At 56.8% G+C, this 19,498-nt stretch overlaps 1 protein-coding gene and 1 non-coding gene across 3 annotated transcripts in view; both read left to right on the top strand.

Annotated features, from left to right (window-relative positions):
- CYTH1 (cytohesin 1) overlaps positions 1-19,498 on the top strand; it is a 78,878-nt gene that overhangs the window by 46,073 nt on the left and 13,307 nt on the right. Inside the window, exons 2-9 of one of the 2 annotated variants that reach the window (XM_042917139.1) lie at positions 11,975-12,057; positions 13,367-13,431; positions 14,981-15,047; positions 15,339-15,457; positions 15,786-15,866; positions 16,272-16,384; positions 17,325-17,473; positions 17,850-17,962. In XM_042917139.1, coding sequence (XP_042773073.1) covers positions 11,975-12,057; positions 13,367-13,431; positions 14,981-15,047; positions 15,339-15,457; positions 15,786-15,866; positions 16,272-16,384; positions 17,325-17,473; positions 17,850-17,962 — 790 coding nt within the window. The remainder of the gene's footprint in view (positions 1-11,974; positions 12,058-13,366; positions 13,432-14,980; positions 15,048-15,338; positions 15,458-15,785; positions 15,867-16,271; positions 16,385-17,324; positions 17,474-17,849; positions 17,963-19,498) is intronic. The other variant, XM_042917138.1, reaches the window with a different exon arrangement.
- On the top strand, positions 19,365-19,466 carry LOC122207434. Its single transcript, XR_006196850.1, has one exon. It is a non-coding gene; the product is annotated as a U6 spliceosomal RNA (small nuclear RNA).

Here is a 19,498-nt window from a genome sequence, read left to right as displayed (position 1 = left end):
GCCCGACCCCGCGGCACCTGTTGCTAGTGTTTCTTTGCACGTACTCGCTTCTTTTTCCTCCAGAAGGAAGGGGGCTCTTGGGGGGCTGAAACCATCCCTGAGCGTCTCTGTATCTTCCACAGTAACTAGTAGGGCGCCTTGTTTATGGGTGGTATGGGCTTTTTTTTTTTTTAAGATTGTTGAATTAACAGTCTGAGAAAACCTTTTTTTTTTTAATTTTCTCTGCTTGTAGATTTCCTGAGATTACTGGCCTTTGAACGGTCTTTTTCTTTGATCACGGTGATTTCATGACCTTGATCATGGGGCTACTTATTTTAGCATCTGTCGTCTTTATTTCTGAGGAGGGCCATGCTGCAGCCTTTCGTTGGCGGCTTTTTCGTCTGACTTCCGGTCCGCTCACTTTGTGGGTCATTTTGTTTGTGCCGGAATGGACTCTGGTGGCCTCTGCTCCCAGCTGCCCGTGGCCCACATTCAGGCCGAGCTTTGTCCAGGTTCACGCGCTGCCGGTGAAGCGGGCTGTAGGTCCTCTGCCTGCACAGCAGGAGGAGTGGGCGGTGGGTGGCAGTGAGCCTTGCACGGGAGGGGAGAGGTCAGGAGCCGCCTGCTGCGTGTGTGTATTTTTGTAAACATCAGTAATGCTGCAAACAAGGGGACGTAGCTGTGGTTGTACATTTACAGTATGAGGTCCATCTGCGCAGATGAAACCCCTGCGGCGGACCCTCCGGGGCGGGGGTGGGGGGGAGGGGTGGCCGGAGTGTGTGGGGGAGGGGTGACGGTCCGTCTTCGCCTTTGCAGAAAGCTCGTTTCCTTTTGCAGTCTAAAACGAGTTTATAAATAGTTTTCGTGTTTATTTCTCGTAGACTTGCTATGATTCTTGTAGATGAGAACTGCCATTTTGACACAAAAATAAAACCGTTCATATGGCTGTTTCTTAAAAGACTCTGCTGGGCTGCAGAGTTGGGATATTTGGGTCGGGTCTGGTGACCCTGTCATGGTGACGAGGAATCCACAGAGAAGGGAACCCACGTTAGTGTGGCGAGGGCTGGGGTGGGGGTGGGGGCACCTCCTAGCAGAAGTCAGGGGAGGGTGTGGGGATGTTTTTTTGGGTTTTTTTTTTTCCCCTCCCTTGTTTATCTGGAGCAGTGGTTTTGCCTTCAGGGGGACATTGGGCAGCGTCTGGAGACCTGTTTGGTTGTCACATCTGGAGGGGGCCGGGGGAGGGGGCCCTCCGACGTCCAGTGGGTGCAGGCCAGGGGTACAGCCCTGCGTCGCCCTGGACACCCCAGGACGGGGAGTGACCCGCCAGGAGGTCAGCAGTGCCGCCGGGGTCAGAGAGCCCTGATCTGTGCTTAACGGTTCCTCTTGGGTCTTTTCTCCTTGCTTGTTTGGCACTTGCTTTTGAGGCCTGTGTCTGCCCCTGTGAGTCAAAGGCAGCATTTTCTCCCCGGGTGGCCTGTGCACAGCTGCCCCGGGGTCATCCTGTGTTCTGGTCTAACGTGGAGCCCGCGTCTTGGGGTCCGGGGGTCCGAGTGTGTGTGTTTCATGGTGCTCCTGGGGTGTCCTCGGGCTGTCCGAAGTTTGAGAGCTCTCGGGCCGCAGTGATGTGTCCTGTCCCAGCCACTGTCCCCGAATTCAACCTGCCGAGCGCCTCCTATCCAGAACGTGCTGGAATGTGAGTTACAGCCTCTGGTGACCGAGTGGGAGGTGACCCCTCCGCCAGGAAGGCCGGCGCGCCCGTGTGGACCCGGTCTGGTCGGCGTCACTGCCTGCTCCGGGGGTGCCCTCCGTTTGTCCGCTCGGTGATGAGAGGGCACCTGACGGCAGCGCTGCGTCCTCCCAGGGAAGCAGCCATCAGCCTTCTGCTCCTGGGGGGGGGGGGGGAGGGAAGAGCAAGCGCAGCCTGCCTGCGAGCTGGCGGCGCACCCCTCCCCCAGGAGGCCGCGTGGGGGGTAGTAGGAGGGGCCGGCTGTAATCACATTCATGGAAATACGCCCGCCCGCAAGGAGCCCCCGGCACTCGGGCCGAGTGGCAGCCTGGCGGCAGCTCCGCGCGGCCATCTCTGTCCAGGCCGGCCTTCCCCGCCGGGACCCGCTCCCTCTCCGCCCTCGGTCCCCGCTTGCTTCTCGGCTTTTGTCTCCTCGCCGCCTCCTCTCCGCTGCTGTCACACATGCCGTGCTCGCTCTGTCCCTCCGTCCGCCCGGGGCTGCGGGAGCTCCTGGGGGCCCGGGACGATGGGGTCGCGGTGCCGGCCCCCCGCGGCCTCTGAAGCGGAAAGCTGAGAGCTGCCCAGGCTCTGACGGGGGCGCTGCCAGGACGCTGGGGCTGCAGGAGAGGGGCTCGCCTTGGGTAAGAGGCCGGGCGGGGGGTGCGTGAGCGCGTCGCGGGGGTCGCGCCCGGTGTGCGGACCCCGGGCCCCGCTCGGTCACGCTTTGCAGCCGGGCTGGCTTGCGCCGCTGTCTCCGCACGTCTGCCTGTGGTCTCGCGTTCCGCTCCCCCGACCTAGGGTTTTCCGCTAGCTCCTTGGGGGCAGGTGTCCAAACCCTCGGCCTGAGATTCAGGGAGAAGCTCATCACCGATGTCGGTGGCCTTCCGGGGTGAGGTGAGAAATGCTAGGACAGCAGGAAGCAGAGGGACGGATTCAGGGCGATTCTGTCCCCTGGACCCACCCCGTGAGTTTCTGTTTTAGTCTTGGAGTCCAGCGGAGCCGTTCCTGGGTCCGGGTAGCCCTCCTTCCAGGAGTTGGAATTGCACGTTCACTTTGATCCTCGGGGTCCTTTGCAGCTGTTATACCGGCTGAGAACGTTTGAGTGTGCAAAAAATTAAGGGCTTTACAAAGAGGCGGCATCCAAATAGGTTTTAGGAACAGGCAAAGTGAGAGAGAACCGGCTTCCTAAAACCTGCACGGAGCCCCTGTTTTGGACTAAAGGGGCGTGGCAGCGCAGCTGGGCAAGCCGGAGGGCGCCTGCGGCCGGTCCCCTTCCTCAGGGGACAGGGGGGCAAGCCCGGGTGACTCGGGGTGTCTGGGGGGCTCCCCCAGAGCTGAGCGCTCTGCCTCTGTGTCAAGGAGGCCAGTGTGAGAAAATGGTTCTCCCGCTGAGCTGGTGCGGCTCTGCTCCCTGCTCTGTGATCACACCCGGCCTTGCACACGGAGGTTGCACACGGAGGTTGGACGTCTGAATGCAGGCGAGAACCTTGCTGCAGACCTCCAGCTGGATCCCGTGATAGCTGCCGGGCTTTAGACAAGGGGGAGGGTTTTAAAACGGTTGTTTTCTAGTTCTTAGCATTTATCGAAAGCAGATGTTAACTTTGTTTTTCTCAAGCAAACTTTTAGGGTACAATTTTATGACTTCGTCCCTTTTCCTACCTGGAAATTTGACCTCCTTTCCCTTTGGTTGGCTGGCTAGTCTTGGAGTTCTAGGATTTATTAGATAAAATGTGTCAATTCCCTTTAGTGTGTAAGGTAGATGGTAGAATAGCTTGTTTTTTCCCAGGACAGTTTACGGGGCTGTATGTGTTTTGTTTTGGTTTTTAAGATTTTATTTTTAAGGAATCTCCACACCCAGAGTGGGGCTCAAACTCACAACGCCAGGACCTAGAGTTGCACGCTCCTCCCACTGAACCAGCCAGGTGTCTGTGGGGCTGTTCAGTACATGTTCTGTCATTGGAGAAGGGCGGTGATGATGACAGGCCCATTCGTGGGGCAGGGTGAGGTGGTGGCTTGCCCAAGGTCACAGGACTAGTTAGGTGAGGAAAACCCCCAGCAAGTGTCCCCTCCCACCCCAAGCCCAGATAGCTTCTCGTCGGAACTAAGGAGGCTTGAGTCATTAGGGCAGTGGTTAGATGAGCCGACCGGGGTGGGAGCAGAGTTTTTCTTAAAGATGAGAATGTGGGGGCGCCTGGGGGGCTCAGTCGGTTGAGCGTCCGACTTCGGCTCGGGTCACGATCTCGCGGTCCGTGAGTTCGAGTCCCGCGTCGGGCTCTGTGCTGACAGCTCGGAGCCTGGAGCTTGCTTCGGATTCTGTGTCTCCCTCTCTCTCTGCCCCTCCCCTGCTCATGCTCTGTCCCTCTCTCTGTCAAAAAGAAACAAACATTAAAAAAAAATCCAAACTCTGTTGTTCAGATGCAGAATATGGTTATAAAATCATTAACGTATCTGCTCTTCTCCTGGTCTGTTAGCAGGTGCCTCGGGCCTCTCTGTGCTGAGTACGTTATGTTAGCCACACGCTAGTTTAACCCTTTTCCGTCCACGTCGTGTCTGCACATTCCTTCAAAATCTCCTAGGCCGTGAGTTGGCAGTGAGACACTTTTAAATCACTCTACACAAAAGTGAAGTCATGAGTCAGTCGTGGCAGACGAGCACAGTAAGCAGAGACGAGGGAGTCGGGATGTTGCTGTTCACTTTTTGTGTGTTTATTTTTAATCACGGTACGATGCACACAAAACAAAACCTATCATTGTAAGCGTATGGTCCAGCTCGCATCGTCGTGTGAGCAGCGTTCAGAAGTTTTCCGTCTCGTAAAGCTGAAACTCTGTCCCCAGTAGCACCACGGCCCCCTGCCCCCTGCCCCCTGCCTTCTCCTGTCTGTCTCTGTGGATTTGGCTGCTCTAGGGGCCTCACGGAAGTGGGATCCTCCAGCACGTGGCCTCTCACGACTGGCTGGCCTCACCGAGCGTGCTGCCCTCAAGGTCCATCCACGCTGGGGCAGGTGTCAGAATTCCCTTGCTTTTGGAGGTGACAGCGCAGTGTTCGCTCTTACAAAGGATTGCCGTGGTTTTGACTCGCAGGGAGGAAAGCCCTCGGTTGTCTCAAGTTGGCAGACTTCCCGTGAAGGTGTGACGTGATCACGTGTGCTGTTGGCTCGCGGGTGCCCACGGGTTCCCGGCTTCGGCCACCTCCGTGTGCTCCGTCCGTCTCCGCCCCCCCGCCCCTTGCCCTCTGACCCCCGTCCTGAGGCCTGTCTGTAAAGCTGAGGCTCTCAGTGAAACCCCTTCATCCTTACAGCTGTCTGTGGTCCGTATCTCCGCGTGGTGCCCGGTCCCTGGGTCGTGCTGCCATTTTGGCTTGAGTTCTCCCCGTCTGAGGTCTGATCCCAGGGGTTCCTCGTGTCAGCTTGGAATCGAGACTTTTGTGAAAGTTGGCTGCACGTCCGTCTCCAGTGCCTGAGTTCTTTCTCGTCGTTTGAACTCTTCACACTGCGAGTCTCGGGGATTTCCGGGGACACCGGGTGACTCACCCCCGTCGGGCGGGGCCGCGTGAAGCGTCCAGCTGGGACGGTGAGCACAGGTGTGGGGGCCGCGAGCACCGGCCCTTCGGCCTTGGGTCTGGGGAGGGGAGAGAATCTGCCTTCCTCCCACGGACGGTTCCCCGGATTCGCACTCGTGAACCCCAAAGCTGTTAGTAAATAGCTGTGTTCTCTCTAGAGCTGGCAGCAGCTTCCAGACGGTGTAAGGAAGCGTGATGTTTCACTTTGCTGCTGCTGCTGTTTTAGGTGGGGCTCACGTAGGTTTCTGAGGCTGTGTGTTTTTTGTGTTTCAGAAAACGTACAGGTCGGTAAAGGGTTTGGCTTCGGTTAGCTGGGGTTCCTCAGGCGCTGGTGCTCTCTGGAGGGCGGGGTTGTGTCCGGACACAACGTTGCGCTCCCCTGGCTTGGGGGCGGGGTGGGGGCGGATTGGACCAGGGTGTTTTCTCCTGTCTGTTTACCTTCTCCACACTTGGGGGGAAGGGAAGCGCCTTTCTAGACTCTTGGCTTTGCTTAAAACATTTCCCTGCTGTGCTGGTTTAAATTTGGACCCTTCTTAGCCACCCAAAGGCAGGGCCTGTATATAAGATGGGTGAAGATTAGGATTGGAAAAAGAAGACAAGCGCTGTGCTTTACAGGCAGGCAGAGGGAGCTGGCGTAGCCGGAGGGCCCGTGGAAGGAAGCACATCTTTAGCTCCCCGGGGATGTACGACAGGGTCCTCCACTCGGGTGGGCGGCTGCCGGCACTCCTGCTGAGCAGAGACTGCCGTCTGAAGAGCCGCCTTTTCTGTTGAACTTCACGGCGGATGGCCGGGCACCTGCGCGCAGCCGCGGCTGCTGAGGGGGGGGGCAGTGGCTGCGCCATGTGCGCATTGATGGGAGCTGTCCCTTTAAGACAGTCCTCCTTTGTGTCTGCTGGTTGGAGCGCATTTCAGCTCAGGGGCTCTGCCTGCTGGTAAAATCTGCAGAGCAACATTGAAATAAAGAAATAAATGGAAGCTTCCCTTGTGTGGCTTTTCTGTTCACAGCTGAGCACAATGGCCCCTTGTTGTTGTGGGCACTTTAATCCCCTTGGTTCAATTGGAACCCTGCGAGGGACTGGGGAGGGCCCATCCCGGGCCGGTCCCCCTGCTGTAAGGGGGACACCTTGTAAGTGAACCTTTGCGGGAGTCATTCCCGAGGCCCCCAGACCCCCAGGCGCTCTGCTCCCCGCCTTTTGTGCTCAGGCCGCTGCCTCCCTGGTTGCCCTTCTTTTCAAGAGAAGGGGGCTCAGCCGCCTTCCTGGCACAGAAGCGTGGCTGCAGCACGTGGCAGTCGGGGGAGGGAGGAGTTGTTTGTTGCTCTGCCATCTGGCCCATCAGCCCATCTTTTACAGTTTAACCCTCATGGCTTCGAGGGAAAGCCACGGCGTGGATACGTGCCCTTCGTGGGGCCCATGCTGCTTTTCCAGCAACGCTGGGTTCGGGGTGCATGTGGCTGTGTCTTCCTTTCCAGCCCGGCAAGCGGCCTGCCGGACCCGGGGGCGGGGGCGGGGTGGGCTGGGCTGGGTCACTCACCCCTTGGGCTCCCCAGCCACGGTTTCTATTCTTCTTGCTATTAAGTGACACGAAGCATTTTCCCCGTGGCATCTGTTTTCCTCTTGGGCAATGTGGGGGTGAAGGCTTGTACTGAACGGGACACGTTACCCTGATGAGAGGCTAAGTGCAGGTGGTCCGTTTTCTTAAGTGCTGGGGTTTTCCTTGCCTCGGGAACATTTGCACGGGAATGATGAGATCTAAAGCTGCCCTCCTTTAAGAAGAAAACTTCTCGGAAGATTTGCTGAACCAGAAGGGAAGCGGTGCTGTGATGTAAGGTGGCTGAGTGTGGGATGCAGGGGGGCTTAGAGAGCCTGTGGTTAATGTCAGGAGACAGCATCGGAGTACATGTGAACAAACGTCGTGTTCGTTCTCACTGCAAATTAGCCAGAAGCTGCTTCCTTCTGGCCACCGGGACATGGAAGGCCCGTCTTTCCTGGTAACGTAGATTAACGTTTTTTTTCGTCTTAAAAATGCAGTAGCACCTACGTGTATTTTTTTTTTTAAGCGAGTATTCAGGAGCCCTTGGCCCCCCTCTCTCTTCCCAGACCCACTCCCCAGAAGCAGCCCCTAGTAATTAACTTTTTCTGGCTTTCAGCGACCGGTAGGTGCTGCCTCATGCATATTAATACTCTCATCCCGCTGATTATTTTATCAGCGTCAGAGATGGTCTCTTGACCTCTCTCACCATGTGTCCTCTTCCTCTTCACTTTCCCCCTGTCCCATTTGTTGGTCCCTGTATTTTCACCTTTGGAACTTCCATTCGCACGTTTCCGACGTCATTTTCTCGTTCCTGACTTTGTAGGTCTGTCGCTGCTTTTTGTAAGCAGGTGCCTGGCGCCCTCCTTGCCTTTCCGTTCGCCCCTCCCCCGGCCTTCGCTGCAGGTACCGCGTGATTTCCATTAGCCTTTGTGCTGTGTGTGCAGGCCGGCTCCGCAAGGTGACGGCGGGTACGCCGCACCGTCGCGAGGATGTTCCTGCGGCTCGGCCCGGAGCCCGCGTGTGCTCTGCTGGGCTCCCCCCTCGGGAGCCGGTCCCAGCGCCCAGGTCCAGTGGACTCCCCTTACCTTCCGCTGCCTGCCGCCAGCCGTGGCTGCCTCGTGATTCCCCCTCGGTGTCGTTTTCTCTGTTTCCAGTGATCGTCCTGGTGCTGTGGAGGGAAGGCCCAGGACCCCTCCCTTGCCTTCCCATTGCTTCTCTGGGGTGCGGCTCTCGCAGCCCGTCTTCGGTCTCCTGTTCTGATCCGGTCATTCTGTCCATGTGTGTGGGGGTGTGTGCTCCCGAGGGAGCCCCATCCTTGTGAACACGTTTTCCTCCCCCTGAGGGAGCACGGGGGGATAAACGTGGAGTCCTCCTCTGTCTGAAATGATTCTATTTTGCCCTCCCAGTTGACTGAGAATTCTAGGGTCAGAGTGGTTCCCGTGTGGACCCTTGAAAGCCCTTCCCGTCTCCCAGGGTCCAGCACGAACCAGCCACACCCTCCTTTCCCTTCCTGCTCACGGAGGTTCTAGGAGCCTCCTTAATCCTCCAGTTCTCGAATTTGTTTTCCAACTTCCGAACGTTGACAACGTATGTTTCTCTGTGGGATTTGTAAAGACCTCAGGACACTGAGTCCGTTTCTGCTGCTATTTTCAAGTGCTTTGACTCTTTATTCTGCGGGAGTACCTCACCTTTATCTTGTAATCCTTTTCTGGCGGGGGGACAAAAAAACGTTTATTTTCTAGGAGTGTGTTCTTTCGTTGTCCCTCTTTCAGGGTTTTCTGTTCTTTTCAAGTTTTCTTTTGTTCCGCTCCAGGGTGGGCTTTTGCTGTTTCTTGTTCGGGCCGTGGGCTCCGCTGCCTCCGTGGGTGCAGGAAAGACACGGGGCAGGTTCGATGGGAGCTCCGCGTGCGGGGTGGGCCTCGTGTGCAGCTGGCGGGGGGGGGGGGCCGGGGGGGGCTGCTTCAGGCCGGCTGGGCGCGGCCCTCCTTTGCTGTAGGACAGCACCCAGGTCCCCCAGCCTAGCTGCTGGCCCAGTTCTCCTGTTTTGCCTTGGGCGGATACGTGTGCAAGATCTTCGGTGTGCGGGGTGCTGTGGACGTGGCAGTGGTGGGCACACGTGGACTAGGCCTTCCAGAAGGGGTCGGCACTCTGCTTGCTCTGTCCCAGAAGTTCGTTGAAATCTCTTCTGCCAGTGGCCCCTCTCCCCGTAGTCTTTGATGTGGTAGGCTTATAGCTTTGTAAAAATGCCTTTACTGTTTCTAAAATAGTACCTTGGAAGGGGGAGGGCCAGCAGCACATTCTGAATTTAGAGCACAGAAACTAGACGGTGGCCTTCTAGGGAAACGGTCGTGTGTGAGCGTTCACCCAGAGCAGCTGGGTGCTGAGGTTCTGAAAACAGAGCAGCCACAGAGAGTTTCCATGTGGAACGAGAAAAATCGGTTTCTCGGGGCGCACAGCGCTCTTGAGATATAAATTTTCTACACGATGGTTCTGGTTTTCGTCAGCCTCATTCTGAGGACCTTAGTCTTGCCTCTGCCTGGGCAGGGACTCGCTGATCTGATTAAGCCGTCTCTGGCTTCAAACTCAAAGCCTGATGATTCTCCCCCATGGAACGGCTATTAAAAACGAACTGTCGCCTCAAATTTTCAAAACCTGTTATGTTAGAACGAATGTTTGTGTTCCAGGACCTCCGGAAATTGTTTCTTAAAGGGACCTTCCGGTCCTCGTGGATTAGAAAATCTGCTCTGTGAAATCCAGAAACGTTAGAATGAACTCCTTTAAAGCCTGCTTTTCTCAAGGAGGGAGGATCTGTGTTTCGCCTTTTGTGTGGTTTCTCAAAGTAGGGTTGGCTCTGACTAGAGCTGATCTGTGAGTCACAGGGGAGCACTCCCTCGGGGCTCTCAGGGACACAGCGAGGCCACTCCTGGAGGGTGACCCAGCCTGGATTTCGGGGGTCCGCCGGAATCCTGCAGCCTCTAGCGTTAGCGGGACCCCATGCATTAGTTCTGCTGTGACCTCACGGCCACCGTTAAGAAAACGAAGGGTAAAATGATGGCGTCGGTGGGCTTCGCATGGGGAAGGCACGGTTTTGGTATCGTCGTGTGTGGAGAAGATCGGGTCGTGATGGCAAGTGCATTTTTCAGTGCGTCTTGGGGAAGTTTAAAATTTGGGCACTTCTGGACAAGGGTGGGGGAAAGCCGGGTAGAAAAACGAAAAGCCAGCTTACCTAATGGAGCTATAAGTTACCTGTGCTGTGGGTATCGTCGTTGTGTGTGTTGCTTCTACCCTCTTGTGTTGTCTTCCGTGATTTTCATGAAACGTTTGGGGAAGGGAACTGGCCCCTGCGTGCCGTAAAGTTGCGGTGTCACGGTTCGAAAGAGAGTCGTGGGTCCTACGCTTTCAAGCAGGGCTGCTGTTCCAGCTCCGTGCTGTCCGGGAGAAACGTATACGCCGTAGGGGCACCTGGGTGGCTCGGTCGGTTAAGCGCCGACTCTCGGTTTTGGCTCAGGTCACGGTCGCACTGACTGTGCGGAGCCTGCTGGGGAGTCTCTCTCTCCCTCTCTTTCTGCCCCTTCCCGGCTTATGCTTGACTCACTCCTGCTCTCTTTCTCTCTGTCAAAATAAACAAATGAACATTAAACACAAAAAGAAACGTGATATGAGCTGCATATGCAGCGTTACTTTCTAGTAGCCCGCGTGAGAGCCACTTAGAGTCATCTTTTATTTATCAAGTTACGAATTCAGTATGTAATCGACATCAGCCATCATCAGAGAGATATTTCCCTTTCTGTGTAAAGTCTATACCCACCGTCCATCTCAGACTGGTCCAGTCACATCTCAGGTGCTTCGTAGCCACGTGTGGCCGTGGCTCCTGTACCACGTGGTGTGGCTCTGACGCGTTTCGGCGCCTGCGTGGGTGTGCAGGCATCCGAGCGCTGGCGCCTGCATCAGGCCACGGGGGTGCCTTTTGCTCTTGTCCCAAAGGAAGCAGAAGCCACCACCTTCCGGCTCCCGCTAAACGCCGGGCGGGGTGCGAGGCACTCTCTCCGTTGGACTCCGTGCGTGTGGCAGCCCGATGAAGCGGGTGAGGGTGTGCGCCTGCTTTGCTGGTGACAGCGTGTGGCCGGAACAGGCCAAGTGACTTGTGTGAAGTGACCCTGATTGGTGTGTGGTGGGCTGGCGCCGGGATCTGAGCCCCGGTTTTCCCGCTGCCAGCGCTCGTTTTCCCCACGGACCGTGTGGCTTTCCGCAGCACGTTCAGAAGGGTCACCCGCGGGCTCCCATCCCGCGTCCCTGTGCTTACGGGCGAGGAGGAGAGGCAGTCTCAGAGGAAGAGGTGCTTCGTGGGGAGAACCGTGCCTGTGAATTCGGCACTTTGTTCCCAGGATGAGAGCTTATTGAAACATAATCAAACAGGAGCGCCTGGGTGGCTCAGTCGGCGGAGCCTCTGACTCTTGGTTTCATCCCGGGTCATGATCTCACGGTTCTTGGGATCGAGCCCCACGTTGGTCCCTGCGCTGACAGCACAGAGCCTGCTTGGGATTCTCTGTCTCCTTTTCTCTCTCCAAATAAGTCTAAAAACACCATGCTCAACCGGAAGGGCATAAAGCAGCGAGAAAAGTCTCCGTGACCCAGTCCTCAGAGTTAAGCACTCCGTGGGGGGTACACCCTTCGAGATTTTTTTCCTCTGTACGTGTGTAATCCGTCCCCTCCCCCTCCAGCAATGGCACCGAAGCGTTCACGTGGTTTCGCGGCCGCTGCCCCCTCCCCACTTAAGGTGTCACGGAAGTGGTTCGGGGCTCGGGGTGGGCCCGGCGAGGGGGCCGAGGCCTCGAGAGGCTGGCTTGCCGGGGCCTGACGTGCCCCCACTGTAAGGGCTGAAGATGGCCAGGGCTCGGCTGACAGTCCTTTCATCCCTGGCCAACCTCACCTGACCTCAGGCCGCCTTTTCCCTCTCGTTTCCATGGCAAGCGCTCGTGGAGCGGAGCGGCTCTCTCATCGGGGTGCTCTCTTCCTTTGGTGAAGCCGGTGAACGAACGAACGGGAGCCAGAGCTGTCCCCGTTTCCAAAACGGGCTTCTCGCTGCTGCCGTGGTGTCCTTGTCCTTTTGTGGTCTCTGGAGTCTGTTTATTTTTGGTGACAAAGCTCTCTTAGTAACGTTTCCCTCCTTTCTTGTAGTTCCCAGTGACCTGACAGCAGAGGAGCGTCAGGAGCTGGAGAACATCCGGCGGAGAAAGCAGGAGCTGCTGGCCGACATTCAGGTAGGCGGTGCCAGCAGTGACGCGTGCGGTGTGACAGGTGTCCTTCCCAGAGCCTCCTCACCAGGTGTCGGGAGTTGACCCCCCCCCACGGCCCGGGGCCGAGCCTCGTTACTGACGGTCACTTCGGCTCCGCCCGTGAGAAAGTGGACTCTTCGAGGGGTTGGGAAGGCCCCGCCCGGCCGGTCCGCCGTCCTAGGTGACCCCCAAGTGGAGCCCGCGCTGCCGCGTGGGGTGTGGGTGAGGCTCAGGCGCTTGGAACACCGACCTCAGGTCAGGCCCGGACCCGCGTCTGGTTCTGGCGCTGCCTCTTTCTGGAGGAGTGACTTCAGACACGAGGATCCGGGCTCTTTGAACTTGACAACGAAGACGCGCGTTGATAGGTTGCCGTGAGGGTGGAATGAGGTCCTGCTCACCCGGGACTTAGCGTGGCTGCGGGTCCCTAGGAGACGCCTAGGCAGCCATGGCTGCTTCACCAGAGTTTTTCCAAGCCCCTTGGTGTAACCGCCACGCTTTGTAGAAGTCAGTCATAGAAGCCATTGGCTGGGCTCTTTTAGCCCTCGGGGCAGGGAGCTCGGGAGAGGGGAGGGCGGGGAGGGGACACACCCTGTGACCCCAGAGCTGCCCAGTGTGGAGAGGAAAGACTTGCTCCGGTGTGGTTTCAGTATCTTTGATCATCTGCGCAAATTCTCGGATTCCTGTTTCACTGATAAATGCCGGGAAGTCTGAGCAGACGTTCACTCAGAGCCCCCTTCACCGCACCCGTCCAGCCCGTCCAGCCCGTCCAGCCCGTCCAGCCCGTCCAGTCCGAGGGTCTGCTTGCCTGCCTTGCAAAGGCCGGAGCGTGGGACGGACGATCCCCCTGCTGGCCGCTTGGCGGCAGTGTCGGCCCGGGCCAAGCACCCCCCGGCCCCGCAGCCTGGGCGTTTAGGCAGCTCTTCCCGAGTCTCCTGACACCTGCTGGGCTCCGAGAGGCTGTATCCGGCCTGCCGTGTCTCAGTGGGAAGGCTGTGTTTTGCACAGTGCACACGACTAGAAGTTCTGTCCTAGACCGTGAGCTCCTCGAGGTCGGGGGCCGTCTTGCTCACCTTTGGTTCCCTGGAACGCTTCCTTCCTGGCAGGAGCGCCATAAATATTTGTCGAATAGATGAACTTCCCACTGTCTGTTTCCACGTTAAGGTGTTTTTTTTTTTTTTTTTTTTTTCTGGTTTGTCTTTATTTCGTTTTGGTTTATTTGCTCTTGTTTTGGTTGGGGGGAGCTCTAGGAGATACGCCAGGCCCCCCTGGTAATTCCGGACTGTCTGTTTTGTAGAGGCTGAAGGATGAGATAGCAGACGTGGCTAATGAAATCGAGACCCTGGGGTCCACAGAAGAAAGGTGAGTCTGTCCAGCCCCTGCTGGCGGCACACGGACGGAGAAAGTGCGCTTTCTGTCCTCGGTCCCCAGCAAGCACACGCACCCCCTGGGGTCCTTCAGTGCGGGGGCTCTGACCGTGGGGGCTTTCCACATCATTGCAGGGTGCAGGGGTGGAGCCAGGGAACCCCGAAGGCCCCCAAAGCCTGAAATAGCCCTTAAATGACTGTGGTCACTGCCGTTTCTTCCCTTGTTGTCCGTGGTGTTCGCATTTTAGACTTTCTGTTTTCCCTTTGTGCCAAGGAAAAGCTTAACGCTGCCCGCACCATTTCCAAGGAGGAGAGCGCGTAGACAGGACATTATAGCGCCACACAAGGAGCGTCTGCGGGTTAACCACGTGAAGCGTCAGTGACTCCAGAGTTTAATTTTGAATGGGGTTCCCAGACCGTTTTCTAAGTACTTAATGCGATAACGGGGCTGTTTCTAACTCACTACACGTCTGTATTTTTCTAAGCCTAAGTCCCCTGTCTGGCTTCCTAAGACCATCTGATTCTGTTATTTTAAGCGGCTGTGGGAGGTGCCATTAGAGATTAGTGTAACCCGCGTTCTGCAGAAAGTGGCCAGCTCATCACTTTCAGGCCCCGCGTTGTCACTTTGGGACTATAACCTTCTTACCTGCCATTACAAAAATTTGTAGCTTTAAAGCAGCGGATAAATTAGGGTTCGTCAAAATGTAAAGCTTGTGCTCTTAAAGATGCTGTGAAAAGAAAGGACTAGGTAAGCCACAGACCAGGAGAAACATTTGCAAGACGCGTGTCTGAAATAGGATCTGCCTCTAGAATGTGTGTGTGGAACACGTGCTAATCGGTAACGAGAAGACGGCCCAGATGAGAGTGGGCCGGGGGTCCCTGGTGTCGGCGAGCGCTGGCGACAGAGTCGCGTGGCCGTGGGGAGACGGCGTGGCACTTTCTTGTAACGTGAGGCTGACGCCCGTGCCGTGGCCAGCAGGTCAGCGCCCCGCTGTTCGTTCGAGGGAAATGAACGCGTGCGCAGAAGAAGGCGTGTGTGGGAGTGCTTCCTGCGCTCTGACGTCACATGGTGCCAACGGGAGGCGCCTGCAGGCCACGGGCCTTTGTCCCGTGGGCAAAGGGACGGGCGGAGGGAGGTAACGCACGGTGAGCTCACACAGCGCACCCTTGCTGGTGGTGAAAATGCTCTACAGCTGGTTATGGTGATGGTTGCACCGCCTCGTAAGCTTACGAGAAGTCGTTCGAATGTACAGTTAAGATGGGTTTATCGTATGATATGTACGCGCGACCTTAATAAAGTTTCTTTAAAAGTCACGTTAAAAAAAAGGAAACGGGTGGGGTAGAAGGAGCAAATGAACGTGGCGTCAGGGTCAGGATTCCAGCCGACCTGCCACGCTGAGCCCTACGTGGGCCCGCGCTTTCCTGGGTAGGGTTTCCAGAAATCCCTGTGAGCCGGCGGATGGATGCAGGCGGGGACGATGGCGGGCTCTCGGAACTTCCCGACCGCCTGGCGCACCAACACGGCCATGCTGCTTGTTTTTCAGGAAGAACATGCAGAGGAACAAGCAGGTGGCCATGGGCAGGAAGAAGTTTAACATGGACCCTAAAAAGGTAAGGTGCTGCCGGAGCCCTCGGGCTCTACGACGGGGTCTCTGCGGCGCTCGGTAGAGTTCGCAGCGCCCGTCCCAGCTCCCTGCCCTTCTGTAGAGCATGCGTCACGTGGTCCGCGCTAGGCCGTGGCTCCTCAGCTGGGCTCCCCCGACCCCGTGTGTCAGCCGCCGAGTACTTATTAGACACTCCCTGTGTGTCCAGAGTGCCCACACCCGCTCTTGTCTGCCCTTCCGCCTCCTTTCTGGATGTTTCCCGGGTGAGCGTCATTGGCGTCTGTGCTGCCTTTTCTAGGGGATTCAGTTCTTGATAGAGAACGACCTGCTGAAGAATGCTTGCGAGGACCTCGCCCAGTTCCTGTACAAAGGGGAAGGCCTCAACAAAACAGCCATTGGTGACTACCTGGGGGAGAGGTAAGGCCTGGAGAGACACCTGTGGCAGAGTGGGTTGGTCGGGGCTTCCGGGACGCTCTGAGCCCTTGAAGAGAGTCTTGTCCTACGGCAGCGGTAGCCACACTGGCACCGAGAGGGTTCTCCTGGGGAAGAGTGGCTGGCGTCGCGGTGTCGTGGGGACAGAGGGACGTGGCTCCTTCCTTGCCGTGTGTGCGGAGCCCACGGGACCGTGGCACTCGGCATGGAAAACTGCCTGGCTGGGGACGGCCTGATTCTCAGAATCGGTGCCTGACTTCCGCCCCCCCCCCCCCCCCCCCCCCCCCCCCGCTTCTTTTGTTTCTCTTGATAGAGACGAGTTTAATATCCAGGTTCTTCACGCGTTTGTGGAGTTACACGAGTTCACTGACCTTAACCTCGTCCAAGCGTTACGGTGAGTGTTTGAGGAGGGTGCCCCAGAAGGTGGGAGGGGCACAGAGAGAGGGAGACACAGAATCGGAAGCAGATTCCAGGCTCTGAGCTGTCAGCGCAGAGCCCAGCGTGGGGCTCGAACCCACGAACTGTGAGATCGTGACCGGAGCCGGAGTCGGATGCTTACGCGACTGAGCCACCCAGGCGCCCCGTGAATTTTTTTCTAATTTTCGGCTTGGAAAACCCTTTGATTCCCCGTCTTAGAGCAGGAAGTCAGTAGTTGGCGCGCTTCAGAAGCCAGCAGCCAGCAGGTTTCCCTTCGTCCCTTGGGATTCAAATCCACGGGGAGTGTTAACAGCCGTACCTGCGGAAGGTGGGGGTCTCCCCGGGCCGCAGCCCAGTGACCCAACCCGTCCTCACCACTCAGGCAGTTCCTGTGGAGCTTCCGGCTGCCGGGAGAGGCCCAGAAGATCGACCGGATGATGGAGGCGTTCGCCCAGCGGTACTGCCGGTGCAATAACGGCGTGTTCCAGTCCACAGGTAGGGCAGTCCCGCTCCCTGGTGCTGACCGCCATTTTGCACGAGATCCTTCCTCGGCTCGGGACAGTTCCCAAAACGAAAGGTTCACGCCCGGAACGCGGATTTAGACGTTGGCTACGATAGTAAGCAGTTGGGAAGGATCCAAAAGTCCAGGGAGGAGGGATAAGGGGGTGGGAATCTACGTCGTAGTGTCTGTGAGTTAGGCCACGTGCTGCAACCACTACAAGTCACGTTCTTCATCTCCGTGGCTGGCTTGTCTTGTAACTAGAAGTTCGAGAGGCTTATCTTGTAACTAGAAAGCGCAGCATAGGAACTCCAGTCAGTACCGCCGTGATCCCGCTGTGGTGACAGGCGGGAGTAACGTGCGGCGTGCCGTGCGCCCGAAACTGCTGGAACGCTGTGCGTCCGCTCTGCCTCGGTGTGAAAAAAAGAACTAAAAAAAATTATGGGTACAAAAAGAGGTCTTATTGCCCCGAGAGGATGCTAAAGGTTAGCAAAATGGCAGGATTCAAAACAGCGTGTCTGTTCCGATTCCAGTTCCGTCAGGAGGGTGCGTCCTGAGGTACGTTAGTCACGTGCCGCCGGTGGGCACGTCCGTTCGTTCGTGTGATGGAGGAAATAAGTTGTCACCGGGTGGTGGCATCGTAGGTGTTCCGTGTTTTCTTTCTTCTACGTTGTGCTGTTTTTCGGGTTGTCTGCGGAGTACCCGCTCTCCTTTAGCGATCTGAAAAATACTCCCCTTTAAGGCCTGAACAGTCGCCGCGCCGTTTTGTGTCCCGCCCCCTTTGGTTAGTGGTACGTAACTTTCAGTTAGAGGGCGTCCGGGCGTGTGGATTGGTCTCGTTCTTTCGAGAGCACGTCTTGTGTTCTTGATCTCGTTGGGTATTTCTTGTTCCCTCAGGTGGGATGTTTCTGATCGTTTGTTTGCTTTTCTCTTTAGACACTTGCTACGTCCTCTCGTTTGCCATCATCATGTTGAACACCAGCCTGCACAACCCCAACGTCAAAGACAAGCCCACCGTGGAGAGGTTCATCGCCATGAATCGCGGCATCAACGACGGAGGAGATCTGCCCGAGGAGCTGCTCCGGGTGAGCGCGCTCTGACCGGGAGACAGGGACGGGGACAGGAGAAAGGCCTGTCGCTTAAGTGGGTGAATTCCGTGAAGGCGCGGGCAGTGTGGCCGGCCGGGGGGCTCGCTGGGGGACAGGGCAGTGGTTTAGGAGTCTGAATCTCAAAGCGCGAGTGCAAGTCCGGCTACTTTCCTTCTTTCTTAATTATCCACGAGGCACCTTACTTATTTTGTCCCTGGGAGCCGCCCGAAGGCAGCACTGGTCACGCTCTGCTGTTCTTGGTGCCTAACAGACGTGTGGCCCGTAACACGTGCTTATTGCGTGAATGAAGAGAAAGGGGAGGGGGGAAGATCCTTCTAGAACCAGAGACATGCAGTGTCCTCTTTTATCCCAGAATCTGTATGAGAGCATAAAAAACGAACCCTTTAAAATCCCAGAAGACGACGGGAATGACCTCACCCACACTTTCTTCAATCCAGACCGAGAAGGCTGGCTGTTGAAACTCGGTAAGTAACGCACTCTGGGTTAGGACTCCTGACGCAGAGTCTTAGGACGGCCGCACGCGTGCGCTCACACACACACACACACACACACACACACACACACACACACGTATGCTGTGGGGTGGTGGGGGTTGGTGACAGGAGGCGCTATGGAGAGCGCAGACAAGTTGCCGTGAACTCGCACTGTCCCAGCAAGCTCTGTCTCCAGAAGGGAAGCGAACGCACGGTCAGCGCAGTGCCCCCGTGGGGTATGTAGATGCCGCTGGGGACAGACTCACTCTGCGTGAACACGGCCCCCGTGGGCACGCGCTCCACGGTCTTACCGCGGAGGTGATCGACCAGGTTTTGTTGCGAGGCAGTTCCCAGAGGACCTGGCTCTCTTCGTCTCTCTGCCCTCTCAGTCCCCGGGAGGGTGGCCAGCGGCGTCCGTCTCTTCACTTGCCGTCACACCAAGCGTATCTGGTGCTCCCGCTTCCCCCTCCCCCCCAGCGCATCATCACCTCCCCCTGCATCCGGCTCCCACAGGCAGTGTGCATGGCAAACCTGAGCCCTTGGCTGCAGCGCCACCCACAGCGGTCTTCCTCCTTCTCGGGCAGTGGTCCCCCCGCCCCCGCCTCCTCTCCAGCCAAATCAGCCCCCTAACGGTTTTTTTTTCCCGTTCCCAAAAAGAACAAAAAAAAGTATTCATCTTCCCCTCTGCCAGAAGTGAGGCCATGTTGCCGAGGTCTGTGGTCCTGCCTCGTGTGCAGGTGGCAGAGTCACCAAAAGGAGAAGCAGTAGGGTTTTCGTGACATTCATGCCCACACGTGACTATTTCGTTAATTGTTCCAGAACAGGGGGAGGGCCCCTGGACATAGTCACGGCGGTGTTTTGGGCCTGAGAGAACGCGTACGTTCCCGTTTTCTTGTGCCTCCGCCTTTTGATGTACGGTTCCCTCATCGTCAGGAGGCGTTTGCCAGAATGATCCCCCTCTTCCATTTCAGCCGCTGGTCCCGGTGAAGTCAGAAGCTGTTTCCCTCTTGCTCTGACCCCTCTGGGAGCCGCTGAGACGGAATCTTTCATTTCTGACTAGTCCAGGCAGCGGTAGGGTTTCTATTTCCTTTAAAAAGCACGTCCCGAGTCCTTGTGTTTCGGTCTAATGACTTAATTTATAAATTCTCCTCAAAGCGCTGGTCAGAGGCTTGACCATCTCTCGGGTGAGTCAGCATTTCTCCTGTGTTCAAAAGCCAGTAGAACCTTTGAAGATAAGGCTCTAAAGTCGCTCACCCCACAGGCCGCCGTCCCGCTCTGTGTCTTTACTGCCCGGCGGGTCGAGCTAAGAGGAAACCCACTGGAAATTGGAAAGTACACCCAAGCTTGGATTTACTTCCCCTCCAGTGAAATTTGTTTCGGTGCTAATGCTGAGTGGTAGCTTTGACAGCCCAGGTGCTAAAATTAGAACAGCGCAGAGAAGATCTTGGCTCTTGCCCCAGGATGGCATGTAAATTCATGAGGCATCCTGTATTTTTAAAAGGAAAAAACATTAACGAAACGTGGGACT

Source organism: Panthera leo, chromosome E1 (genome assembly GCF_018350215.1).
Source record: "Panthera leo isolate Ple1 chromosome E1, P.leo_Ple1_pat1.1, whole genome shotgun sequence".
In the NCBI taxonomy this organism is placed as follows: Eukaryota; Metazoa; Chordata; class Mammalia; order Carnivora; family Felidae; genus Panthera; species Panthera leo.
Note: the sequence above shows the minus strand (reverse complement) of the source record. Positions and strands in the feature narration are given on the sequence as shown.